The following is a 27150-nucleotide window of genomic DNA, read 5'->3' as shown; positions in this document are numbered from 1 at the left end:
ATGAGAAAAACCGGTTAAGTTCACACACTTGCTGACTTTCATCAGACACGTCTAACCAAGGGCTTTAGGACACAGGCGGTAAGCTGTACGTGTTGACATGCTGATTCCTTTATTTTCACAACCACTCGGGCTGCCTGCGGCCCTGGCAGACAGAGGCAGCGCGGAAAGCAGACACCCCACTGGTTTCGTATGAACAGAGGTTCCACGTTTAATGCAGACCAAAGCCCGACACTGGTAGGGCGTGGGCTTTACTTCCATTACAGGTTCTCTTCACGTCACATCATGGAAACACGCCATGGGAGGCACCGAACTGAACGATGACACACAGACTCCCTAGAGGGGCAGGGAAAGCGAGCCGTCGAGGCGGGCTCCGTGCGGGCAGAATGAGCAGGTACAAGGGACACAGGAAAACGCCTCACCAATCGCTCCGAGTTGGTCTGTTTCCACGACCAGTGACCCCGTGCGCCATCCCCAGTGCCGGCCAAGCAGCAGTCTGGCCACAGCCCGGAGCTGGGCGGGGCCGTGGGCACAGCGGCGGGCAGCGCTGCTGGCAAAGAACAGCGGGTGCAAGGGCGGCCCCGAGCTTCCAGACCCGACACTGAAAACGCAGCGCAGCTGCTGCAGGTATCGGGAGCGAGTCGGGGAGGCCCGCCGCCCCGTGCTCCCACCAGTGCTGGAGGGCACCCTGAAACTATGCCCCAGAACAGCACCCTACAAGGACTGGCCAACACGGGCTCCAACTACCTGCACTGGGACAGTCCCCAGTCGCCAGGAGCTGGTGGGCAGGCGGGAGGGCTCACTGTCCTGGCACGCCACTGCCCTCTGACCCCACTATCGGTGAGTCCGCTGCAGGAGGAGCTAGCACGGCTTTTAATTATCGGGCAACACTGCACAGCCAGACCTGCCAGGCTCCGCTCAACCCGGCGTTCGGGGCCATTCCTGCACCTGCCCTGTCTCAGCTGTTTGTTTACATCGAGTCACGTCCGTGGCTGAGGAGCGGGTTTCTAGAGTTCAGGACGCTGCAGCGTGTCACCTGTGAAAGGTGACACCTGTGAAAGGTGACACCTGTGAAAGGTGACACCTGTGAAAGGTGACACGGGGAGCAGTCATCCATCCACTCGGACCAACACGTCACCCGGCACTTCCGAGCTTCGGGAACTGTTATTTTTGCTTCTTGACAAGCAAGCTGGGGTCCTCCGAGAGAACCGAGAGCCACATCACCTCTCAGCAGAGGGAACAGCACTTCCCGCAGACAGACCGGGCCTGGCTGGCTCTCAGGCACTAGAAACGGCCACGCGCTGGTCACGGGAGCAAGAGGCCTTTCACCAGCTGGCCCCCGAGTGCCATCGGGATGCTGCTAGTGCTGACGGCGACCTTCCTCAGCAAGCTGGGGAGGGCTGCCCACCTCTGTGAGGCAGCACTGGGCATGTGAGCAGCCCACCGCACGCTGCGTCCAGGCATGTTCACGTAGGTCGTGGCAGCCAGTCTCCAGGCGTTACCCTGCACGGCTGGGGCGTCCCGTTTCCCTTTCATCTTTTTAAAGGTCGGTCCATTGAAACGTGTCCCTCCTCACAAAAGACTAAGGAAAACTGTCAGTTCAGACTTTACCAACAAAACCACTCAAAATATTAGCTGGTGTCTTATCCCTTTCCAGCGCAGCCTCGAAGGTTTCTTTGCCATTCATGTCCGTAATTTTCTTATGTCACACACAAAGGTAAGCCCCCTCTGAATGCAGAGAGCCTGGGACATGCCTGTTTTCCAAACGCAAGTTTATGAAAGAACAGACCATCCAAAGAAAGTCAAACGGCCACCCACCCAATTAAGTCGGGCGGGACCAATCAGGCTTGTATGGGCAGTCCTGCTTTATCTAGCGGAATAAAACATACTCACTGCTTTTGGGCTCGGACCTTACTTCTAATGGAAAGCTCGCCCTTCTCACCACTGTCCTTGATGAGGAAAAGCCAGGCCTTGTTCTAGGTTCTGAAACATCTGCATTTTATGCTTTTGCACAACCCAGTTAAAACCACAGAAGCTGCCCCTACGCCATCTTCTGACCAAGAAAATAACACCACAACATACACATGACGGTCCAGTGGAAAGTCAGTGAGCTGTAATGATATTTGTTTTGTGACATCAAAAGCAGCAGGTACGGAATATAATTTGCTGAAATCATAAATACTGAGATTGCAATACGCATGTACAAATCACATTTAGGCTCAGCGAACCGAAAGCTCTCCGTAAATACATACACGTCTGGGTACAGTGCTGAACGGGACGGGGCGGCCCGGCCTCAGTACTCCCACTCGTCCGACTTCAGGTCCAGGAAGCTGAGGATGTTCTGGGCCAGCTTCACGGCCTGCTTCCGGGCCGCCTTGCACGGCTCCTCGCCCTGCGGGTCCACCGCGTCCAGGGCCAGCAGCTGCTTGGTGAGCAGCTCCTCCAGCCGGATGTAGTTCTTGTCAGTCCGGTTCCCGTCGAACAACAGGACTTCTCCCAGGATGTCGGACAGGTGGCCCAGGACGGCCCAGACGGCCCTGTGGGACGGGTGCTCCTCGCACACGAAGGCCTTCCTCTTCTCCAGCGCTTCCTTCAGGTCGATGTGCGTGATGAGGGTCTGCACGGCGATCACCGCCCTCCGCCGGGCCTCCCGGATGCAGGGGTTCTTCTCGGGGCTCACCTCGTCCAGCTGCCCGATCAGGGCCTGCAGCTCCGTCTTGGAGCTCAGGTACAGCTCGGGGGGGTTCTGCGCCTGCAGCAGCTCGTTTTTAATTTCTCTCATTCGCTTGAGGACCTTCTCTATTTTCAGGATGGAATGGTTCTGTCCCAGGTCAAACGCATGGGTCGTATCTGCTTCCTCTTCCAAATCCAGGTATTTCAGTAACTTGTTGATGTCCTCCACCACCTCCCGGCGGTAGTTCCGGATCTCCGTTCGCCCACACACGTCCAGCGCGTCCAGGTCCGCGATCATGCCCGAGAGCACGCAGGACAGGTGCTTGCACGTCTCGTTGTTGGCCACGCCCATCAGCAGGGCGATCAGGGTGCCCCTGGCCTTGTTCACCTCGCACATCACGCAGTTGATTTTGGCAACGGAGGGATGCGTGTCCTCGGAGAGCGGCAGGGACGGCTGCCGCTTCACGCAGTCCTCGATGATCTCCTGCACCGCGCAGATCTTGGTGAGGGTGTGGTAGCGGGCTTTCCGCAAGGACACCTTCCCGCCGGTCTTGACGTGAGTCAGCCTCAGGATGATGTCCTGAATGCCCTCCTCGAACTCCTCCGCCACGCAGTTGTCGCCGCTGTACAAGGGCACGATCTTCTCCCTCACCAGGGCCTGGGCTTCCCGGAAGATGTTCTGGATCTCGAGCCTGTGCGGGTGGTTGGCGTTCTGCTCCAGCTCCTTGAGGAGACGCTCGGTCTCCTGGGCTGCCCGCTTCCGCGCTTGCTGAATGTCCCCCTTCCCTTCGGTGTCCACGGAGTCTATCTCGAAAAGCTGTCTCATCAGCATCCTCTCCAGCTTCTTGTAATTCTTGTCGTCAGACAGCCCGCTGAAGCCAACCACTTGGGGCTCGATGCTCTTCACTTCCTTCTGGATCTCCTGCAGCCTGCTAATATTAGGGTGTTGGTTTCCCATATCCATTCTCTGGTTGTGGTCAGTTTCACAAGCACTGAAAGAGGACAAGAAGGCAACTTAGTACACTGCAGAGTCTGCAGGAGGGTGACCACTTGTTAGTTCATTCTAAAACCCTCACTCTGGCCAGCTACGTGCGAAAGGGCTTGTCACTACTGCATCCCAGACAACAGTCATGGTCAAGTAGAGAAGGCAGTCACCGGGTAGGCATGGCTCAGGGATTGAGCGTCGAACCAGGAGGTCCCCCACTGTGGGGCGTGATCAATGATTCTCTGTCCTCATTGATGCTTCTCTCTCTCTCCCCCTCTCCTGACCTCTCTGAAATCAACATACATATGAAAGAAAGAAGCCACCCTGCCGGCATGATTCAGCGACCGATGAACCAGGAGGTCCCTGTCAGGGCACATGCAAGAATCGACCAATGAATGCACAAATAAGTGGAACAACAAATCAATGTTTCTCTCTCCCTTCCTCTCTCTAAAATCCATGTTTTATTTTTAAAGATGTTTGATCTTAGGGGAAAAAAGTGACGAATGAACTCCCGCTCCTGAAAACAACCATCCCCCAGTGACCAGGCGCAGGCCGGTGGGAAGGGGCTGGGCTCTGGGCGGGACGGCAGGCTCCTCGGGCTGTGCAGGGAGCAGGCGCATCCTGTAAGCGTGGCACGCAGTTGTCTGAACGCTCGCGTGGAGAGGGCACAGGTTCCCCAGCCCTCACTCTGGAAGCTGCTGTTGGTGCCAGCGGGGCCCTTTCAGGAATGCAACCCAGCCGCTGGGCCTCCAGACAACAGGACTACCTAAGCACCACCTGGCCGAGGCCATCCAGGCCCGAGTTTCCGGAAAAACTACCTCTAAGAGAAACCAACACCCCCAGGCGTCACCAGGCACCCCAGATGTTCCACTTCCCGGTCCCCTCCGTTCCCCACCCTCCCCGCACCTCGTCCCTGAAGGGTATGGAGCTCCACAGGAAAGGAACGTGACAGTGTCCTGCTAAGGGCACACCTCGGGCTCTGGAGGCCCAGTACCTCCTGGGCCCCATCATGATCATGCTCACCCCCTGCCCCCCCCCGCCCCCCCGTGCCGTGGCCAAATGTGACAGCAATGAATTCCTCATTCACTAGCCTCCCGTTTGGCCCAGAGTGGCTCAAGGCATGTTCTCAGGCTCCTGGGTCTCTACGAAACAGCTCGCTGGAGGAGGATGGAATATCCACGGAAACCGATCCCCGGTGGGTCCGAGCCAGGAACCCGCCTCTGGGGCTGCGCTCCTCCCAGCTCCCTTCCCTCCCAGCACGTTACCCAGAGAAGATCTAAGCGGGTTGGCTTCCCGATGGGTGAGTGGCGAGGTGGAAGGTCAGCCCTTTACGGGGTGCGGCACCGGAGCTGGGCCCCCAGCAGCATCCCTCGCACCCCTCCCGGCTAGGTCTGAGTGGGGCAGCCGGTGAAGGGGCCGGCGGTGGCGGCGGCAGCTACTGGCCGCAGCGGCCGCTCCGGGCGTGTCGCCCGGGCCCCCGACGCGCCCGCCGGCCTGACCTCACAATGGCCGCGGGGGGAGGGGGCGCCTTGGCCCGGCCGGGGAGTTAGTGAGCCGGGGAGAGCCGGAGGGGGGCCGGGCCGGGCCGGTACTGGGAGCCCGGCTCGGAGGCCCGGCCCGCCCGGCCCCGTTGGATCCAGGGGCAGGGCCGCCGCGGTCCGCGCCTGGTGGTGGGCGCCGCGCCGCGGAGGAGGAGGCCCGCGCAACCCGCGTCGCGCTCACCTGTGCCGCCCGCGCCATCGCGCGCCCCGCCGCCGACGCCCTGCGACTCTGCGGCTCCCGCCGGCGTCCGGCCCCGCAGCCCCGCCCCGGGCCGACCGCCGCGGTTCCTGGGAAAACGGCCTCCGGCGCCCGGCCGGGACCCACACCGCCCCCGCCGCCAGCCGCCGCGCGTAGCAGCCCGGAAAGGCCGCGGCCCAGGAGCAGCCGCCGGGACCTCCGCGCCGTCGCGCCGCCGCCGCCCCCGCCGCCGCCCGGCCCATGCGGGGAAAGCGCACGGTCGGCCCGCCCCCTGCGACCTGCGACCTGCGACCTGCCGTAAAGCAGCCCCGCGCGCTGTCGCGACTCTGCCGTGCGCCGCGAGAGCCGGTTTGTGGCCCATGGCGGCCTGGCGGGTCCTCGGGAAGCGCCGACTCCCTCCGCCCGGCCGCGCCTTTGCGGCCCGCGGCTGTCGGCTCGCCCCGGAGCGCGGCGCCGACTGCAGGGAGGCCGCGCCGAGCCGGGTGAGTGGGGCCGGGAGGGGGGACCGCCCGAGGGGACCGCTCAGACCGCGCCCCCATGTCACCTGTGCTCCCCGCCTACCTGTTCGCCCCTCAGGGACACCGTGCGCCCCGCACACTGCGGCCCCGCGGCGGCTGCTGAGCCCCCGGTTCCCGCGGCAGCCCTGGGTCCGAGGGAGCCGACAGACTTGCCCGCAGTGGCGGCGGAGTCGCACTCACTCCCCGAGGGTGCTCATCCCTGTGGCGGGAGAGCCCCCACGTGCGCCGCATGGGTGGGTGGTTTTCTGGCTTTTCGGCTTCGTCGAGGTTATCAGTGCTGCGCCCCGGCCCGTGTGGCTCAGTGGAGAGAGCGTCGGCCCTTGGACTGAAAGGTCCTGGGTTCGATTCTGGTCCAGGGCACCTACCTGGGCTGCAGGCTCCTCCCCGGCTCTGGGGCGGGAGGGGCGCGCCTGCAGGAGGCAGCCAATCCCTGTGTGTCTCCCGCATCGATGTTTCTCTCGGTCTCGCCCCCTCCCTTCCTCTCCCTGAAAACGTCAGTGGGAAAACAGCCTCGGGGGAGGGTGGACCGCCACAGCAGGTAGCAGCGCCTTTCCTCTCGCTGCGCACGGCCGCCGCGTTTTGTAGGACTCTGAGCCGCTCGCTTCTCTTCTCTGGAAACACGTTCCTGGCCCCCGAGGCTGGCCGGGCCGCGGGGAAGGGAAGATGTTTCATTTAAGAGAGCCGAGGCCTTTATTCCAGCTCACCTGGCAGTGCTGGCTACCGGCTGGGAATGGGTTGCAGATAAAATGTTTAAAGCAGCCCTAACCGGTTTGGTTCAGTGGCTAGAGCGTCGGCCTGGGGAATGAGCGGTCCCGGGTTCGATTCTGGTCAAGGGCATGTACCTTAGTTGCGGGCACATCCCCAGTGGGGAGTGTGCAGGAGGCAGCTGATCGATGTTTCTAACTCTCTATCCCTCTCCCTTCCTCTCTGTGAAAAATCAATAAAATATATTTTTTAAAAATGTTTAAAGCAGGCAGACACTGTCACCAAACTCACTAACGGGCCGCTGAGGGAGGCTGGATTCGCCGGGTTTACAGAAGGATTAAAAAGAGCCCATTTTAAGAACTCCAAGATATGCCTTCTGTACATTTTCGTTCCTCTGGGTCTGTTGTTACTAACAGTCTTTTGTAAACGTGGCTTTGAAGTTCTGTCTCGTTTAGTCTTTTTAAAAATTATCATTATGCGCCGAAACCGGTTTGGCTCAGTGGATAGAGCGTCGGCCTGCGGAGTGAAGGGTCCCGGGTTCGATTCCGGTCAAGGGCATGTACCTTGGTTGCGGGCACATCCCCAGTGGGAGGTGTGCAGGAGGCAGCTGATCGATGTTTCTCTCTCATCGATGTTTCTAGCTTTCTATCCCTCTCCTTTCCTCTCTGTAAAATATCAATAAAATATATTAAAAAAAAATTATCATTATGCCCTAACTGGTTTGGCTCAGTGGATAGAGCATCGGCCTGCGGAGTGAAGGGTCCCGGGTTCGATTCCGGTCAAAGGCATGTTCCTTGGTTGCGGGCACATCCCCAGTGGGGAGTGTGCAGGAGGCAGCTGATCGATGTCTCTCTCTCATCGATGTTTCTAACTCTCTATCCCTCTCCCTTCCTCTCTGTAAAAAATCAATAAAATATATTTAAAAAAAATAAAAAGTAAAAATTATCATTATTGTTATTTTTCGGTCTGCAGGCCAGCTCTTTAACCACTGAGCCAAACTGGCAAAGGCTCATTTACAGTTTAGACAAGGCGTTAACAGGGCAACGGGTCCCCAGCCCCTGAGCCTGTGGGCCGGTCCTTCTGACAGTTGATGGCGGCTCTGACTGCTGGTCCTAGAACATAGGACCCCACCCAGCACCTCACGCTGGGCAGGAGGGTCCGGAGCAGGTGTCTGAGCAGGCCCTGGTAGGGCACCCAGCACCGCTTACCGTGGCTGGTCCCGGGAGCAGCCCGCCTCCTGCACCCTGGTCGGGCTGCTAACCCTGCAGAGATGGTGATCCTGACGCCGAGGAGGGGAGCGCTGAGCCGTGAGTCAGGCCTTGCCGGGGTCCAGCACTATGACTGGTGGTGGTTTTAGGATGTGGGCCCCAGGATGCCAGATACGCCCCGGCCGGAGAGAACAGCTCTCACCCAGGGCAGGGGTGTGTCCTGTGTGTTTGGTCCGTTTGTGTGCCGCCTGACGGGTAATTAAGTTTCTGCAGCGCCCAGGGAGTGTTGTCTTTCAGGCTTTGATTTTAAACATCCTGTCTTCTTCCAAGTCACAGGTGGTAAGCCTTTTGTTTTATTTATCTGAATAGATATACCTTAATCCTGTGTGTCTAGTTCAGCCTACATATTCTTTTTGTTGTTTTTTTTTAATATATTTTATAGATTTTTTACAGAGAGGAAGGGAGAGGGATAGAGAGTCAGAAACATTGATGAGAGAGAAACATCAATCAGCTGCCTCCTGCACACCTCCTACTGGGGATGTGCCCGCAACCAAGGTACATGCCCTTGACCGGAATCGAACCTGGGACCTTTCAGTCCTCAGGCCGACGCTCTATCCACTGAGCCAAACCGGTTTCGGTTACATATTCTTTTTAAAAAATATATATTTTTATTTGATTTCAGAGAGGAAGGGAAAGGGAGAGAGAGAGATGGAAACATCAGTGATGAGAGAGGATCACTGATCGGCTGCCTTCTGCATGCCCCATACTGGGGATCGAGCCTGCAACCCGGGCATGTGCCCCGACCCAGAATTGAACCCCGACCGGGAATTGAACCCTGACCTCCTGGTTCATAGGTCGATGCTCAACCACTGAGCCAACGCCGGCTGGGCCAGCCTACATATTCACTCGTCCTTGTCCTGCCCCGAATGAAGGAGACCTGCTTCTAGGACCTGGTTGGGGTGTGCTGGGGGTCCTTTTCTGTGGTGCTGATTTGCCTGGCATCGGCGAATAGGAGGCTGGGCCTCCCACCCCAGGAGGAAGCAGCTGTTGGTTCCCATCTCAGGAGAACACCCCACGAACTCTGTCCTGCCAGCTGTTGTTCTCTCATCTTTGCCTGTTGGTTTCCCCAGCCGGCAGTGCAGCCTGAATGCAGAAATGGCTCTGCGCTGTGGATGGGCACTTGGGGGGCAGGGCTGGGGAACCCTCCGGGCTGCTTCCAGCAGGGGGGCCCAGGATGGGCGCGTGCTGGGGGACCTCAGGGACTCGCCGTGGAGCAGGGGGTGGGAGCCAGGCGGGCTGCAGGGCGGGACAGGAGAAGCGGGATTGCGGCCTGGTCTGCAGGCTGGAGCGCAGGGCCTGGGAGGGGACTGCTGGTTCCTGCTTGTCCTCCCGTCTGTCTGCGCGCCGCCCTCCACACCTGAGCAGTAGACGCTGTGCTGCGAGAACCCTCAATTACAGTAATTATTCCAACTTCAAAGGGATTTTTCCTTTTACTGAAGGACTTTTTCCTCCCCCAAGTGCCTTCTCCCTTCAAATAGCAGTGCTGGGTGAACAGACAGGTCTTCTGGTTGTTTTTCTTTGTTAATCTTCACCCGAGGATATTTTTCCATTGATTTTTTGGGGGGGGTGGAGAGAGAGAGAGAAAAAATGTAAGAGATGCACATCGATTGGTTGCCTCCTACACACCCCCCGACGGGCTGGGGATCAAACCTGCCATCCAGGTAGTGCCCTTGACCAGGAATTGAGCCCGAGACCTTCTGGAGCACAGCCAGTGCCCTAACCACTGAGCCACCGGCCAGGGTTTCTAGGGGAGCACAGAGGAGGTACCCTCCACACAACCGGGATGAAATCTCTCCAGTTATGGTAGAAAACTGCGGAGGATTGAGAGCATGACCACAGAGTTCACCTGGAAAGTAGGGGTTCAGCAGAGAGTGGGAGGGGAACACGGCAGTCACTGACCCCCGCTGTGCAGGTAGCAGGAAAGCCATGCCTGTGGGCGGGCTCCCTCCGGCTCCTTCAGGGAACCTGTGGGAAGAGCCGGGTGCCCTCTGGATGGCGGTGAACCAGGTACACGCAGCGTCGGGTGGGAGCCCTCGCCTTGCTGCTGGCAGGGCCGGCGTCGCCCGGCTGATGGGCAGCTGCTCGGTCCGCAGCGCAGGAAGGAGCCTGTGCGGGATGCAAGCCCGCGGCCGGCCACCAGCTCTGCTCTGCCTCACCGCCGCTGCTGGGCGGGCATCGCCCCCGGTTTCTAAGACTGTCTGAGCCTCGCCGATGCCCCTGTGCGGAGAAGTCCAGCCGCAAAGGGGCTCTGTTTAACAGACACGCAGGCAAGTGTGGTGGTTGGACACCCTTCTTGGAATGACGGGTAACGTTTTAAAGACCCACGGGTTACGGCCCTGCCTCTGCTTGCTCAGAGGACTCTGGGGCCAGCCCCGAGGAGGAGGAGGAGGAGGAGGAGGAGGAGGCGGAGGAGGACGACTGTCGGGTCTTAGCAGATGGGTGTCTTCCTGCCCCCAGGGCCGGCGCGCTCCCGGCAGGAACACCTTCAGTCCCTTCCGGCCGGCCCTGCCTTTGGGACTTGCCACTTTGGCGGTGCCTCTCGGCCCAGCTTGACTTCCCAGTGACACGAGAGGGACCTTAGAAGCACTGGACAGAAGTAAGAAGGATTGCGTAGGCAGAGACGAGTCTGCAGGAGGGAGGGAGTCAGGAGGGCAGTCACGGCACGAGGCGGCGGGTGCCAGCTCCGAGAGGGGGTGAGCGGTCACCCAGGACCACAGCTGCAGTGGCCACACAGCAGCGACAGCCGTGGCTAGACGCCCCCCTCCCTCCTGCCACTTTCGGAAGCAGGTCAGCCCGGCTCCCCACTTCCCTGCAGCTCTGACCTGTCCACCTGCACAGCAGCCCCCTCCCCCACAGGTCGTCCGACCGAATACTCCCCTCCCGTGGTCTGCTTCTCTGAGAGTTTACAGAAAACTGGGAAACTGGTCAATCAGCTATGGAAAAACACTCTTTTAAAAAAAAAAAAAAAATATATATATATATATATATATATATATATATATATATATATGTGTGTGTGTATACGTATATATATATTTTTCACCTGAGGATATTTTCCCATTGGTTTTTAGAAAAGTGGAAGAGAGAGGGAGAGACAGAGAAAAACATCCATGTGCATGAGCTGACCAGGGTCTGGGCTGGGGAGGAGCCTGCAATCGAGTTATGTGCCCTTGACCGGAATCCAACCCAGGACCCTTCGGTCCGCAGGCCAGCGCTCTATCCACTGAGCCAAATTGGCTAGGGATATATATATATATATATATATATATATATATATATATACACACACACACACACACACATATGCACTAGGGGCCCAGTGCACAAATTCGTGCACCTTGAAAGGAACTGTGGGCCATGAGGCTGCGGTGGACACAGGGGCAGGTCTTAGCCCATCCTCCATGCCCCTGCCCGGCCCTTCCCGCTGAGCCCCTCTCCCCTCCCCGCCCCCCCCACCCCCTGTCCCCTGTCTGTTGGCAGCCCCACTCCTGCCACCATTGCTCGCACCCGCTGGTGGCGCAGAGCAATTGGGGCCGGCGCCAGCGGCGGGTGTGAGCCAGCAGCAGCTGCTGCCCCGATCGCCCCTCAGGAGCAGGGGAAGGTGGAGAAGTCCTCAGGGGCAATCAGGTCTGACAGCTGACAGCTGTTGCACCCACTGATGGTGCCGAGTGATTGGGACCGGTGCCGGCGCCGGCAGCGGGTGCAAGCGGCAGCGCAGGCTGAGGGTGGGAGCAAAGAATTTTCAGTAACCACCAGAGGCTCTCCCCAATGACAGCAACTGGCTCCCTGCCTTGGTCTGGCGCCCCGCTCACCTGCTCCATCATCCCACTGCAGCTGCTCACGATGCTCGCCATGTTCCGCGCTCTTCCTCCTGCTGCTGATGCCTGTCATGTTCTGCGTGCACCCCCTGGTGGTCAGCGCACGTCATAGCAACCGTTCGTTGTTCCGTAGTTGGGTTTATTTGCATATTAGGGTTTTATATATGTATTTAATCTTTATCTGAGGGTATATTTTATATTTAATCTTTATCTGAGGATATGTTTTTATTGATTTTTAGAGGGAGGAGGGGAGAGAGAGAAACATCGGCGTTGCCTCCCATACATCCCTGACCAGGGATCGAGCCCACAGCCTTTTGTGTACAGGATGACACTCCAACCAGCGCAGCCGCCCGGCCGGGGCAGTGGTCCTGGCTCGCTCGGGACTCCGGGCGTTCTGAGGCTAGTTCGTCCAGTTAAACTCTGGTCCATGCCTTCCATCAAATCGTTCATCGAAATCAAGCTTTCGGCAGATGGCGTGGACTTTATTGGCTGTCGAGGTGTGACTTATGTGCAGTAAAGTGAGTGCCCTCATGCTACGTGTGCATCTGGTGAGGTTTTTTTTTTTAATGTTTTTATTGATTTCAGAGAGGAAGGGACAGGGAGATAGAAACATCACTAATGAGAGAGAATCATGGATCGGCTGCCTCCTGCACGCCCCCTACTGGGGACGGAGCCCGCAACCCAGGCATGTGCCCCTGACCAGAATCGAACCCGGGAGCCTTCAGTTCCCGGGCCAGTGCTCTGAGCCAAACTGGCCGGGGCTAGATGGTGAGTTTTGACAAAAGCGTCAGTCTTTGCGGTCCCCACCCCGGTGAGATGAAGGAGGTCACTGCAGTCCCCTCCTCACCCCAGGCACCTGCTGATGTGACCGCTTTTCCAGAATGACCCACGTGGACTACTTCATGATCGTCATGTAAATACCTGTGTTTCCCGATGGTCGTGACCCACAGGTTGAGAACCGCTAGCAGGGTCGCCTAAGACCATCAGAAAACACAGATGTTTATATGACGATTCATAACAGTAGCAAAATTAGAGTTACGAAGTAGCAACGAAGATGATTTTATGGCTGGGGGTCCCCACAACAGGAGGAACTGTGTTAAAGGGCCGCGGCGTTAGGGAGGTTGGGAACCGCTGCTGCAGAGTAACACGAGCTCTTGCACATGGCTCGGGGAATGCAAAATGGCTCAGCCACCTGGGAAAGAGGCGGCGGCCCTGTAGAACCAAACACACGCCACGTGCCCCCCAGCAGCCCGCTCCCAGGGGCTTATCCAAGCGAACGAGCCTGCAGGGTCCCACGGAAACCTGTGGGACTGTCTACAGCGGCTTTATTGCCCTGGCTGGTCTTGCCCAGTGGTTAGTGTCGGCCCCAGGACAGAGGGCCTCGAGTTCGATTATCGAACAAGGGCATGTACCAGTATGAGTGAGATCATGTGACATTGTCTTCTCCCACTGGCTTATTTCACTTCGCATGATACTCTCTAGCACAGCGGTCACCAGCCTTTTGGACCTCACGGACCACCCGTGATCCGCGGACCACCGGTAGCTCATCGCTGCTCTAGGACCCTCCATGCGGTCACAAAGGGTAAAGAATCCTTCTTTTTTGCAGCTGCATAGTATTCCCTGGTGTCAATGTACCACAGCTTTTTATCCACTCATTGGTTGTTTACATCTCGACAGTACTTGGAATTGTTAGGTATCTATGTGTGTGTTGACAGCACTTGGAATTGTTAGGTATGTGTGTGTGTGTGTGTGTGTGTGTGTGTGTGTGTGTGTGTGTGTTTAAGCAGCATCAGTAGGTGAGAAGGGGCCCCTCACTGAGGTTTTTGGTTTGCATTTCCCTGCTCGTGTTAAGTACTTTTAAAAATACATTTTTATTGATTTCAGAGAGGAAGGGAGAGGGAGAGAGAGATAGAAACAACGATGAGAGAGGGTTGACGCCGGCGGCCTGCTGGGCCGCGGAACACGATGCCGTATGCCAGCCAGCCCACCGTGTGGATCACGGAGCTCACCGATGAGAATGTCAAGTTCATCATCGAGAATACGGACCTAGCGGTGGCTAATTCTATTCGGAGGGTCTTCATCGCCGAGATGCCCATAATAACCATTGACTGGGTTCAGATTGACGCCAATTCCTCCGTCCTTCACGACGAATTCATCGCTCACAGGCTTGGATTGACCCCCTCACTAGCGAGGACACTGTGGCCAAGCTCAGTACTCCGGGACTGCACGTGCGAGGGGTTCTGCCCCGAGTGCTCGGTGGAGTTCACTCTCCACGTGCGGTGCAACGAAGAACAGCCTCGTCACGTCACGTCTGGAGACCTCATCTCCAACAGCCCCCGGGTCATTCCAGTGACATCCCGGAACCGAGATAAGGACCCTAATGACTACGTGGACCAGGACGACATCCTCATCGTCAAGCTGCACAAGGGCCAGGAGCTGCGGCCCCGCGCCTGTGCCAAGAAGGGCTTTGGCAAGGAGCACGCTAAGTGGAACCCGACTGCAGGGGTGGCTTTTGGATATGATCCCGACAATGCCCTGAGGCACACAGTGTACCCCAAGCCCGAGGAGGGCCAAAGAGCGAGTACTCGGAGCTGGATGAAGATGAGTCCCAGGCTCCGTACGGCCCCAACGGCAAGCCGGAGAGGTTTTACTACCACGTGGAGTCCTGTGGCTCTCTGCGCCCTGAAACCAGCGTCCTCTCAGCCCTCTCTGGGCTGAAGAAGAAGCTGAGTGATTTACAGACCCAGCTGAGCCACGAGATCCAGAGCGACGTCCTCACCATAAATCAGCCGCAGCTCATCCGCCCGAGCGGAAAAGGATCCGAGCAGCAGCCGTGTGCAGGTCTCCTGAGACCCTCCCAGCTCCAGAGGTCCCCACAGCCGTACTTAACTTCTTAGCAAGCCATCAGCACCAACTGGAGGGGCAGCAGCGGGGAGGGTGCCCCCCATCCTCGCTTGGTCCCGGGTAGATTACGGGGTGCCCCTGGTATTGAGGCAGGACAGTCCTTCACTGAGCATGCAGCAGCCCTGGCCCTGCCTGCTGGTGGCTAGTCTCCCCCGAACCCTGACCTCCCTCCCCCTGGTCTGCTTGTAGAGGTCGTATGCTTCCCTGTGGAAACCACTGAGCTAGACCCTCCTCTTTTGGTCATTTCAGCTCTTGGCTGACTTTCTGTGCGGAAGTGAGCATTTCACAGTTGTACCGTAGGTTTCCGCTGTCAGGACTGAGTGTTAGAAGTCTCATTCAGGCCGCCTACAAACCCAGCCCCTGCCATGGTCAGCCTACACTTGGCTCAGATTCCCAAATGTCTTTGGACCCTGGCTGCTCCCCCCTTCCCCCCACAATAAACCCTGTGTTTCATTCTCTACCCATAAAAAAAAAACAACAAAAAAAAACAACCATGATGAGAGAGAATCATGGACCGGCTGCCTCCTGCCCGCCCCACCCTGGGGATCCAGCCCACAACCCGGGCATGCGCCCTGACCGGGAATCGAACCCTGACCGCCTGGTTCATAGGCCGACGCTCACCCACTGAGCCACGCCGGCCGGGCTGAACATCTTTTTGTGTGCCTATTTGCTGTCTCTATATCTTCAGAGAAACTCTCATTTAGCTATTTTGCCATTTTTTCACCCGGTTGTCTGTTTTGTGGCTGCGTTTGGAGAAGTCTGTGAATCTGAAACCGCCGCCTCCAGCTTTGACGCGTCTCCTCGGCCTGGCCGTCTCCTTCCCTCGGACCCGGCAGCAGAGCCGCTAGCCCCGGGCACGGCCGTCACCTGTCTCTTGTCCCACGGATGGCGGTTTTGGTGTCGAAGACGTGTTTGCCGCCTCTGAGGTGGTGCATCTTCGACTGCGTCTTACAAGTTTATAGTTTTAGATTTACATTCGGGTCTCTGACCATTTTGAGTTCATTGTTGCGTCTGGTGCAAAGTTCAGGCTGAGATCTGGTTTTGCATGAGGGCGTCGCGCTATTCCGGCGTCCGTGGTGAACGTGTCCGGCGTAGTGTTGATGGCATTATATTTACCGTCATCCTTTCAAAGGAGGACCCGAGGGCCTGTCGCTCCTCTGGGCTGTTCAGCTTATGACACCACAGATTCGCCGAGTCGCGTGTTCAAATAACCCCTGCGTTTTGTTCAAGGTCTCGAGATTCTGCCCTCCCAGGAACTCGTGCCATGACTGGATCGGACCCCCAGATAAATACTCAAACCTCCGGCCCATTCACTTCCACGTCCCTGAAGACGAGTCCCCAGCGGAGCAGAAGCTCCGAGAACTCAGGCAAGAAACACAGGAATGGAACCAGCAGTTCTGGGCCAACCAGAACTTGACTTTCCGCAAGGTCAGTGCAGCGCGGGCCGGCTGAGCGAGAACAGTTGGCCACTTGGGGGTGCTGTGTCTTCAGTGTTCGCTCTGCCTTTCAGTGACAGCGGGTTCTCAGGTCCTCAACACGCCTTTGGGTCCGTGTCCTTTCCTCACGACGCCCCCGCCCCCCGCCCGAGGTGCCCGAGGAACCTCGCTCTGGTTTATAGCAGTTAACCCTGTGGCGGAATTGGTCCAGTTACATGTACACCATTCCCAAGAACCTGTGGACGATGTGTGTTTGTGGGGGTTTTTTGTTTTTTGTTTTTGTTAATCTTCATCCGGAGGATATTTTCCCGTTGATTTTTAGGGAGAGTAGAAGAGAGAGGGAAAGACAGAGGAATACCGATGTGAGAGAAACACATCGATTGGTTGCCTCCTATAGGAAGCCAGGCCAGGGCCCGGGCCAGGGAGGAGCCTGCAACCAAGGTACACGCCCTTGATCAGAATCGAACCCGGAATCCTTTGGTTCACAGGCCGACGCTCTATCCACTGAGCCAAACGGCTGGGGCCGATGTGTATTTGGTAGTGTCCCAGCTCCGCCCTCCCCTCTCGCTCATGTGCTAGTACATGTATATGTGTGTATATGTGCATATAAATACTTATTACTTTAAAATATGTTTTATTGATTTTAGAGAGGAAGGGAGAGGGAGAGAGAGATAGAAACATCAACAATGAGAGAGAATCATTGATCGGCTGCCTCCTGCACGCCCCCTACTGGGGGTCGAGCCTGCAACCCGGGCATGTGCCCTTGACTGAAATCGAACCTGGGACCCTTCAGTCTGCAGGCCAATGCTCTATTCAGTGAGCTAAACCAGCTAGAGCTATATGCATATACTTTTTTTTTCTTTATTGATTAAGGTATTACATATGTGTTCTTATCCCCCCTTGGCCCCCCCCCACTCAGGCCCTCACCCCCCTGGTGTCTGTGTCCATTGGTTAGGCCTATATGCATGCATACAAGTCCCTTGGTTGATCTCTCCCCCTTACCCCCACCCTCCCCTGCCTTCCCTCCGAGGTTTGACGGTCTGATCGATGCTTCTCTGTCTCTGGATCTGTTTTTGGTCATCAGTTTATGTTGTTCATTATATTCCACAAATGAGTGAGATCACGTGATATTTATCTTTCTCTGCCTGGCTTATTTTGCTCAGCATTAAAGCTCACCAGGCCCATCCATGTTGTTACAAATGGTAAGAACTCCTTTTTTACTGCAGCGTAGTATTCCATTGTGTAGATGTACCACAGTTTTCTAATCCACTCATCTGCTGATGGGCACTTAGGCTGTTTCCAAATCTTAGCTATGGTGAATTGTGCTGCTGTGAACATAGGGGTGCATATATCCTTTCTGATTCGTGTTTCTAGTTTCTTGGGATGTATTCCTAGGAGTGGGGTCACTGGGTTAAATGGGAGTTCCATTTTTAGTTTTTTGAGGAAACTCCATACTGTTCTCCACAGTGGCTGCACCAGTTTGATTCCCAGTCAAGAGCATGCACCTGGGTTGCAGGTTCGATCCCTGGCCCCGGTTGGGGCACATGCGGGAGGCAACCAATTGATGTGTCTCCCTCACATTGATGTTTCTCTCTCTCTGTCTCCTCCCTCTCCCTTTCACTCTCTCTAAAAAAAAAAAAAAAATCAATGGAAAAACTATCCTCCAGTGAGGATTAAAAACATAAATAAACAAACAAACAAGCACAACGCTTTTGGCAAAATTGAGATGGTTGAAGGAAGGCTTTGCGAGGCTGATTCTCAGGAGATCCACACCCAGGCTTCTCGGGACGCTGGGGCTGTGTCCCGCAGGGGGACCCGGGGGTGGGGTCTGATAGGTGTCTGGGGCTGTGTCCCACAGGGGGACCCGGGGGTGGGGTCTGATAGGTGTCTGGGGCTGTGTCCCCTAGGGGGACCCGGGGGTGGGGTCTGATAGGTGTCTGGGGCTGTGTCCCGCAGGGGGGACCCGGGGGTGGGGTCTGATAGGTGTCTGGGGCTGTGTCCCGCAGGGGGGACCCGGGGGTGGGGTCTGATAGGTGTCTGGGGCTGTGTCCCACACGGGGACCCGGGGGTGGGGTCTGATAGGTGTCTGGGGCTGTGTCCCACACGGGGACCCGGGGGTGGGGTCTGATAGGTGTCTGGGGCTGTGTCCCCTAGGGGGACCCGGGGGTGGGGTCTGATAGGTGTCTGGGGCTGTGTCCCGCAGGGGGGACCCGGGGGTGGGGTCTGATAGGTGTCTGGGGCTGTGTCCCGCAGGGGGGACCCGGGGGTGGGGTCTGATAGGTGTCTGGGGCTGTGTCCCACACGGGGACCTGGGGGTGGGGTCTGATAGGTGTCTGGGGCTGTGTCCCGCAGGGGAGACCCGGGGGTGGGGTCTGATAGGTGTCTGGGGCTGTGTCCCGCAGGGGGGACCCGGGGGTGGGGTCTGATAGGTGTCTGGGGCTGTGTCCCGCCGGGGAGACATGGGGAGGCAGAGGGGGTCTGATATTTGTCTTTTTTTAGGAAAAAGAAGAATTTATTCACTCAAGACTGAAAGCGAAGGGCCTGAGAACTGAATCAGGTGAGTTCGTTTGTTCTTTTTCTTGCTTAAGTAACGGCAGGAGGAGCTCAAAGGAGAGAGTTCAGGGGGCGAGTGGGCACCCTAGGGCGGGGCAGGCGCCCCAGGGACTCAGCGGACAGCGAGCGCCTGCCTCCCCTGCTCCCTCTGCTGATCCCCGGTCATTCCCAGCGCATGGCCTCCTCTGCCCTCCGGCACCAGCTCCTGGTCTTGGGCGTGGTCCCAGGCTCCTGTGAGCGGAAACGGGGAGGCCCCTCCAAGTGTCCCGCCTTGGTCCGCACGCCTGGCTCCCCCAGCGTCCCCGCGCGCTAACCTCGCGGTAGTGCCGCCTGCTGGTTCTCTGCCTGCTGCAGTGACGGCCTCGTTGGTTGTGGCGGGGCCTGTAAGTGGGGGCGGGCAGCTTTCCTGTAACAGCTGCAGGGTAAGGAGCGAGTCCTGGGGCCTGGGGTCTGCCTCCCTCCCTCCGCAGCTGTGCTGTGTGTGTGCGGAGGGCCCGTGTGTCCAGCAGGCACTGCTGACGGTCCCCGCTGCAGTCTGCAACACCCGCCTAAACCCCCTCGGCAGCACAGCCAGGCTGTCCCACCCACAACCAGCCCAACAGCGCCCATCCAGCAGCTAGACCCCCATGACTACAGGATGACAGCCTGCCTCCCTGCCCGTGCCCCCTCCCTGCCCGTGCCCCGTGCCCGGTGCTCCGACCCTGGCAGCAAAAGGGACCCAGGACACCCGGTCCTTCCGTCTCAGGTCCGCTGGCCCCACCCCGCACCTCCTCTGCTTTCTCCGCCTGTTTATAGCTCCCAGTGCGAGGAAGCAGCCAGCCTAGGCTGGCCCGGGGGTCAGGCTAGTGGGGCGGGGCCCTGGACAGCAGAGGTCCAGGCGTGGGGTTGTGTTGAATGAGCGTGGCTGCTGCCATGGAGACGGGGCTGGGCGCAGTGCAAGGACGGCGCCTGACAAACAGTCTGCGTCCAGGAGACAGTTCAGCGTGGACAGCAGGGTGGACGCCGGTTCCGGTAAACGTGGGATCAGTTAGTGGTCCGCCCGTCATTTTTTTTTTCTAATGTATCAATTGATTTGAGAGAGAGAGAAACATCAGTTAGTCGTTCCACTTACTTACGCACTCATTGGCTGCTTCCCGTGCGCCCTGGCCAGGGATGGAACCCCAGCCTTGGTGTGTCAGGTGATGCTCTAGCCAACTGAGCCGCCTGGCCAGGGCTCTTTTCCTTTTTTTTTCTTTTTTTCAGAGAATTTTTATGAGTTAATTTGAGCCAAACTGACAACATTGCGGGGAGGTAGATCTCAGACGCCCTTCTGCCTGTTAGTTTACTCCTCCGTCTTTCATTCTTCCTGATGCTGTGCAAATGGATTGTTTTCCAGCGTCATTGTCAGGTTGTTTGTTGCTCATCGTAGGGATCAGTCGGCATTTATATTTTTGGTCTTGTGTCCTGCCACCTTGCTGGCCTGGTGTTCTGGGTCAGTAGTCGTTTGTGGGTTCCTTTCCCTGAAGTATTGGTGTAAGTTGACATTTATTTCCAGGTCAAAAGGCAACACTGAATGCAGAAGAAATGGCTGACTTTTATAAGGAATTTCTAAGTAAAAATTTTGAGAAGCACATGTATTATAACAGGTAGGTGTTTCCTTTTTTCTTATTGCTCAGCCGAGGACATTTTTGTATTGGTTTTTAGAGAGAGTGCAAGGGAGGGGGAGAGACAGAAAGAGAGAAACGTAGATGTGAGAGAAAGACATCGATCAGTTGCCTCCCACACATGCCCCGACTGGAACCAGGGTTTGAGCCTGCAACCAAGGTACATGCCCTTGACCAGAATCGAACCCATGACCCTTCAGTCTATGGGCTGATGCTCTATCCACTGAGCAACACCAGCTAGAGCTATTAGGTCCTATTGATAAGTCATTCATTCTATCAGATGCAGTGACGGTATTGTGGTGATGTGCTTTTAGAGAAGGTTTAATGATACATAATGGTGTGTATTTCCACGTGAAATGATAGGATGTGATGCTTGAGATTTGCTTTATTATTTATTTTTTAAAATATATTTTATTGATTTTTTACAGAGTGGGAGAGGGAAAGAGAGTTAGAAACATCGATGAGAGAGAAACATCGATCAGCTGCCTCTTGCACACCCCCTACTGGGGATATGCCCACAACCAAGGTACATGCCCTTGACCGGAATCGAACCCGGGACCCTTGAGTCCACAGGCCGATGCTCTATCCACTGAGCCAAACCCATCAGGGCTGCTTTATTATTTTTATTTTTATTTTTTTTTAAAATATATTTTATTGATATTTTACAGAGAGGAAGGGAGAGGGATAGAGAGCTAGAAACATCGATGAGAGAGAAACATCGATCAGCTGCCTCCTGCACACCTCCTACTGGGGATGTGCCTGCAACCAAGGTACATGCCCTTGACCGGAATCGAACCCGGGACCCTTCAGTCCGCAGGCCGACGCTCTATCCACTGAGCCAAACCGGTTTCGGCAGGGCTGCTTTATTATTTATTTATTTATTTATTTTAATATATATACTAGAGGCCTGAGGGGTCCCTCAGCCTGGCCTGCGCCCTCTTGCAGTCCGGGACCCCGTGGGGAGAGGGGCCTAAGCCGGCAGGCGGACATCCCCTGAGGGGTTCTTAGCGCTGCCGTGGAGGTGGGAGAGGCTCCTGCCACCGCTGCTGCACTCACCAGCCGTGAGCCCGGCTTCTGGCTGAGCGGGCTCCCCCCGTGGGAATGCACTGACCACCGGGGCAGCTCCTGTGTTGAGCGTCTGTCCCCGGTAGTTAGTGCGTGTCATAGTCACCCATCGTTCCGCTGTTCAGTCGATTTGTATATTAGCCTTTTATTATATAGGATTTTTTTATTTCAGAGGGGAAGGGAGAGGGAGAGAGAGATAGAAACGTCAGTGATGAGAGAGAATCGTGGATCGGCTGCCTCCTGCACGCCCCCTACTGGGGATCAAGCCTGCAACCCAGGCATTTGCCCTGACTGGGAATCGAACCCTGACCTCTTGGTTCCTGGGTTGGGCAGAGATTTGCTTTAACATGTAACAGTGACGGCGCCATGTGGAGCAGGAGAGGCAGGATCAGAGCCTGGAGGTACCCGCCAAGGCTGGGAGCTGGCAGAGCGAAGGGACCGCTGGTGCCGCGGATGCTCTGAGCTGTGCGCTGCTCAGCCGACCGGGAGCAGCTTTCCCTGGACCTCCGCGTCCCTGAGAGCTGGACGTGTGCTGGTGGCTCTGAGTGGAGAGGGCGCCTCAGCCAGGCTAGGCAGTGCCGGAGCCCCACCCGCTGTCCCCGCAGAAACGGAGCGCCCTCTCCTCCCTCCCTACACCTTGTCCAGTCAGGTCTCCTGCGTGGAGGTGGCTCCTGCTTGTCCTTGAGGCAGGATGCAGCCTCCTGGGGTCTGTGTCATCGTTTTCCTGGATGCCTTGCTCACACGGGCCCCGCTCCCCATTCCTGGCACCTTAAGTGGATGGACGTGTCAAGACAGTTCTCGGGCACAGGGTCTCTGACCGGGCGGAGGCGCCAGCTCACGGCGCGTTTCGGCGCGTTTACCCCGGCTTTGCTCATTCTGGCATCAGCTCACTGGGTGGAAAAGCCTGGCATGTGGCCTCCCAGCTTCCGGCTCAGCCCCAGGGTCTGGAATGTGTGTTCCGCTGTGGAAACGTTCCAGCTTCGCCACTCACTGCCCACAGCGGGTGCATTTGCAAGTGTGAGACCCTCTGTACGCAGGCCGCGACGGGGAACGGGGGGCCCCAGCCCAGTCTTTGTCAGAGAAGCTGTGGAGCTGTCTCTGCAGAGACACAACTTACACAGAAGCGCAGGCCACCTTGCGGGAGAGGGCCTGGGGCTCTGTGACGCTGGCACTCACCCTGAGTGAGCCCCTCACAGGGGTGCTTTGTCTCATGCTTCTGAGGCAGGTCAGTGCCAAGGCCAGCGAGGCCCCCTCACTCAGTGACTGTGTCCCTGCAGGAAGGCCCTGGGCCAGCGAGGCCCCTTCACTCAGTAACTGTGTCCCTGCAGGAAGGCATTGGCCCAGCGAGGCCCCCTCACTCAGTAACTGTGTCCCTGCAGGAAGGCCCTGGGCCAGCGAGGCCCCCCTCACTCAGTAACTGTGTCCCTGCAGGAAGGCCCTGGGCCAGCGAGGCCCCCTCACTCAGTAACTGTGTCCCTGCAGGAAGGCCCTGGGCCAGCGAGGCCCCCCTCACTCAGTAACTGTGTCCCTGCAGGAAGGCCCTGGGCCAGCGAGGCCCCCTCACTCAGTAACTGTGTCCCTGCAGGAAGGCCCTGGGCCAGCGAGGCCCCCCTCACTCAGTAACTGTGTCCCTGCAGGAAGGCCCTGGCCCAGCGAGGCCCCCTCACTCAGTAACTGTGTCCCTGCAGGAAGGCATTGGCCCAGCGAGGCCCCCCTCACTCAGTAACTGTGTCCCTGCAGGAAGGCCCTGGGCCAGCGAGGCCCCCTCACTCAGTAACTGTGTCCCTGCAGGAAGGCCCTGGGCCAGCGAGGCCCCCCTCACTCAGTAACTGTGTCCCTGCAGGAAGGCCCTGGGCCAGCGAGGCCCCCTCACTCAGTGACTGTCCCTGCAGGAAGGCCCTGGGCCAGCGAGGCCCCCCTCACTCAGTAACTGTCCCTGCAGGAAGGCATTGGGCCAGCGAGGCCCCCCTCACTCAGTAACTGTGTCCCTGCAGGAAGGCCCTGGGCCAGCGAGGCCCCCTCACTCAGTAACTGTGTCCCTGCAGGAAGGCCCTGGGCCAGCGAGGCCCCCTCACTCAGTAACTGTGTCCCTGCAGGAAGGCATTGGCCCAGCGAGGCCCCCTCACTCAGTGACTGTCCCTGCAGGAAGGCCCTGGGCCAGCGAGGCCCCCTCACTCAGTGACTGTGTCCCTGCAGGAAGGCCCTGGGCCAGCGAGGCCCCCCTCACTCAGTAACTGTGTCCCTGCAGGAAGGCCCTGGGCCAGCGAGGCCCCCTCACTCAGTGACTGTGTCCCTGCAGGAAGGCATTGGCCCAGCGAGGCCCCCTCACTCAGTGACTGTGTCCCTGCAGGAAGGCATTGGCCCAGCGAGGCCCCCTCACTCAGTGACTGTCCCTGCAGGAAGGCCCTGGGCCAGCGAGGCCCCCTCACTCAGTGACTGTCCCTGCAGGAAGGCCCTGGGCCAGCGAGGCCCCCTCACTCAGTGACTGTGTCCCTGCAGGAAGGCCCTGGGCCAGCGAGGCCCCCTCACTCAGTGACTGTGTCCCTGCAGGAAGGCCCTGGGCCAGCGAGGCCCCCTCACTCAGTGACTGTGTCCCTGCAGGAAGGCATTGGGCCAGCGAGGCCCCCTCACTCAGTAACTGTGTCCCTGCAGGAAGGCCCTGGGCCAGCAAGGCCCCCCCACTCAGTAACTGTGTCCCTGCAGGAAGGCATTGGCCCAGCGAGGCCCCCCCACTCAGTAACTGTGTCCCTGCAGGAAGGCCCTGGGCCAGCGAGGCCCCCTCACTCAGTAACTGTGTCCCTGCAGGAAGGCCCTGGGCCAGCGAGGCCCCCTCACTCAGTGACTGTGTCCCTGCAGGAAGGCCCTGGGCCAGCGAGGCCCCCCCACTCAGTAACTGTGTCCCTGCAGGAAGGCCCTGGGCCAGCGAGGCCCCCTCACTCAGTAACTGTGTCCCTGCAGGAAGGCATTGGGCCAGCGAGGCCCCCTCACTCAGTAACTGTGTCCCTGCAGGAAGGCCCTGGGCCAGCGAGGCCCCCTCACTCAGTGACTGTGTCCCTGCAGGAAGGCCCTGGGCCAGCGAGGCCCCCTCACTCAGTAACTGTGTCCCTGCAGGAAGGCCCTGGGCCAGCGAGGCCCCGGCTTCCGAGGGCTCCTCTGCAGGCTTTCAACAAATACCAGGCGGCTTAGGGGCCTCCAGGGTGGGCGCCGAGGGGTTGGCACCTCACTGGGCATCCCCGAGTTTCTTATTCTCAGCCTGGTGATGTCCAGGAGGAGGGAGGGAAGGCGTTCAGGGACAGTTTGGCTTTACTGAGGGTGGAGAGAGGAGGAGGTGGAGGGAGGGGTGTGGGGGGGCGTCAGGTCACCCGCCTCTCGGGCAGTCCTCAGTGCCCAGCGGGGTCACCGCTGTCCTATTCCTCTGCAGGGATTGGTACAAGCGTAACTTTGCCATCACCTACTTCATGGGCAGAGTGGCCCTGGAGAGGGTCTGGAACAAGCTGCGGCCGAAGCGGAAGACCAGCAGCTAGGAGCCCGCCGGGCCACCCCCACCCCCGCACCAAGCCCCGCGGGAAGCGGCTGGTCTAGCAGCGTGTTCCCGGGGGATCTAACCGCCTGGCTGTGGCCGGGGCTCACCCCTTCTCCCCGGGCCCTGGCTTATGTCAGAACTGTGCGGCAGGGAGGATGTGGCCCTGGTGCCCTGGGGCCACACGGCTCTGTCCTGCCCCGGCTCCCGCTGGCTCTGGTCACAGAAGGGACAGTAAATAAAACCCACGTGCCTGTGTGCCTGTGTGCTGCGTTTCGAATTACGCCGATTTGGAATAGAGAACGCGAAGAGAGCGACGGGCCTTCACCCAACTCCTCGGTGGACGACTGGCAGCTGCTGCGGTGCCCGGCTCTCAGGGACCAGGGACCACGGAGCAGACTCGGAAGTCAGGGCGCTGCTCCGTCGGGGGCACCTGGGAGAGCTCCCCATGTGCTCCCGGGAGGTGCCAGCCCTTGGTTCAAGCCCACCCCCTTTTAAAATCTTTTAAAACCAGCACGTTTGAGCGTGCCTGGAGCGGGCGGGTCACACCTGCAGGACGGGACACCCGCCTCAGCAGCCAGACCAGTCAGTAAGCAGTAAGCGAGCCACTTGGCAGACAGATGGCTTCTACTGTTTTTAATGTTTTTACTGATTTCAGAGAGAGGAAGGGAGAGAGAAACATCCATAAGGGAGAAACATCCATCAGCTGCTTCCTGCTCACCCCCTACTGGTGATGGAGCCTGAAACCCGGGCATGTGTCCTGACGGGCACTCGAACTGGTGACCTCGGCATATGGGACGGCTCCCGACCACTGAGCCACACCGGCCAGGGCTGGGCTCCCTTCTTGGAGTCTAAACATTGACGGTGAAATGACTCTGGAAAACGTCACTTTAAGTCACAAATAAAAGGAGAACGCGTAACTAACGTTCTTCTGACCCTGAAATGTGAAAGCTCAGTCCCACAGGCCAGGTGGAGTGAGGCGATTCCCGCCCAGCCGTGGCGGGTGAAGTATTTCTGGGGGCTACCTGGGGGGGGGGGGGCGGGGGCGGGGTTACCGCTTTTCCCAGGAACCCCTGTGAGACAGTTAATGCTTCTGTGGCTGTACTAGAAAAGTCCCCAGACACCGAAATGACACTTCCAGTGCGTGAATTGTCTGTATGTGAATTACAGCTCAGCAAAGCTGTTGAGCAAACCAGAGTGTTTTTGTGTATGTGCATAAAAACTCATCTTTTTAACCTTAAAAAAAATAAAATAGGCTTAATTTCTTATGTGCAAGAGAAAAGTTAATGCTTCTGTTTCTGAATTAAAAGTTCAAGTTGAGTCTCTTTCCTCCTGTGTGTGGGGTGCCGAGTGTGGGCACGGGTGCTCATCCACCACAGGGGGCCCCGGGGGGCCCTCAGGAGGGCAGTGGGGACCCGGCCACCCGCACCGCTCTGACGCCGCTCTTCCCTTGTTTTATTGATTTCGGGGGGCGGGGGGGGGCGGGGAGAGAAACATCAGTGATGAGAGAGAATCATCGATCGGCTGCCTCCTGCACGCCGCTCACCGAGGATCGAGCTCACAACCTGGGCCTGTGCCCTGACCGGGAATCAAACTGGCCTGAAGCCCGCAGGAGCTGCCAGGCCACCCCTGTCACTCGCCTTTCCCGGGAGGGTCAGCCCGGGTCGCCGGCAGGCCCCGCCCCTGTGAAGGAGACCTTGCTGGGAGGCATCCCTCTTAGGAACCTGACCCCCCCGCCCCCGTGCAGGGCAGCCCCTCACAAGGAGCGAGGTCACCCCACAGACACGCCAAGGCCCAGAGGCCCGATGGACAGGACGTGTGTGTGTGTGTGTGTGTGTGTGTGTGTGTGTGTGTGTGTGTGTGAGAGAGAGAGAGAGAGAGAACATACACATGAAGTCTACCGTTTCTGCGTGTGCAGCTCGGCAGCACGGAGCGTGTTCTCACTGCAGCCGTCACCACCAGAACGTTTCGTCTTCCCAGACTGAACCGCTGACCCCTTACACACCAGCCCTCCCCTCCCCCAGCCCTGGCCCCTCCCCTGGCCCGGCCCACCATCTCTCTGCCTCTGCCTCTGAGCCTGACTGCTCCAGAGACCTCGGAGCAGTGGAGCCACCGTGTCTGCCTTTCTGCCTGGCGCCCCTCCCCGAGCTCGGTGCCCTCAGGCCCTCCATGCCGCAGCACGTGGGCCGGGTCGCATCAGGCCGGGACCTACGCCCTCAGAGCCTCCGAGCAGGAGGTGAGCCTCGGGCTGCTGCCAGCGCCTGCTGGGGCTGCGGCTTCACTCCCCAAGCAATGCTCCCGCACGCCCCGCGCCCGCCCTGTTCT

At 58.2% G+C, this 27150-nt stretch overlaps 2 protein-coding genes and 1 pseudogene across 7 annotated transcripts; 2 read left to right on the top strand and 1 right to left on the bottom strand.

The window, feature by feature from the left end:
- Positions 1–81: 81 nt before the first annotated feature.
- Positions 82–6379, bottom strand: BAG5 (BAG cochaperone 5). Of its 4 annotated transcripts, none has more exons than XR_013960644.1 (3): positions 5957–6379; positions 1098–3662; positions 82–1065 (listed from the first exon to the last, which is right to left on the bottom strand). XR_013960644.1 is itself a non-coding variant. In XM_080669109.1 (2 exons), the coding sequence occupies exons 1-2, from the start codon at positions 5635–5637 to the stop codon at positions 2291–2293; spliced, it is 1632 nt and encodes a 543-aa protein (XP_080525235.1). In that variant the 5' UTR covers positions 5638–5674; the 3' UTR covers positions 82–2290. The 4 variants fall into 4 exon arrangements, 2 of the variants coding, with proteins under 2 accessions (XP_080525235.1, XP_080525236.1); XR_013960645.1 differs by lacking the exon at positions 5957–6379 and adding an exon at positions 5378–5674; XM_080669109.1 differs by lacking the exon at positions 5957–6379 and adding an exon at positions 5378–5674 and having other exon boundaries at positions 82–3662.
- Positions 5718–26144, top strand: COA8 (cytochrome c oxidase assembly factor 8). 2 transcript variants are annotated; one of them, XM_080669183.1, is made up of 5 exons: positions 5718–5877; positions 15839–16036; positions 18544–18601; positions 20132–20222; positions 24727–26144. In XM_080669183.1, the coding sequence occupies exons 1-5, from the start codon at positions 5755–5757 to the stop codon at positions 24827–24829; spliced, it is 573 nt and encodes a 190-aa protein (XP_080525309.1). In that variant the 5' UTR covers positions 5718–5754; the 3' UTR covers positions 24830–26144. The 2 variants fall into 2 exon arrangements, with proteins under 2 accessions (XP_080525309.1, XP_080525308.1); XM_080669182.1 differs by lacking the exon at positions 20132–20222 and having other exon boundaries at positions 5719–5877; positions 24727–26097.
- On the top strand, positions 13603–14601 carry LOC308253454 (DNA-directed RNA polymerase II subunit RPB3-like; annotated as a pseudogene). The gene has a single exon. The product of its transcript is annotated as a DNA-directed RNA polymerase II subunit RPB3-like (transcript).
- Positions 26145–27150: the final 1006 nt, after the last annotated feature.

Source organism: Plecotus auritus (assembly GCF_963455305.1).
Source record: "Plecotus auritus genome assembly, chromosome: 1".
NCBI classification, from domain to species: Eukaryota; Metazoa; Chordata; class Mammalia; order Chiroptera; family Vespertilionidae; genus Plecotus; species Plecotus auritus.
The sequence above is the reverse complement of the archived record's forward strand: the minus strand, read 5'-3'. Positions and strand labels throughout refer to the sequence as shown.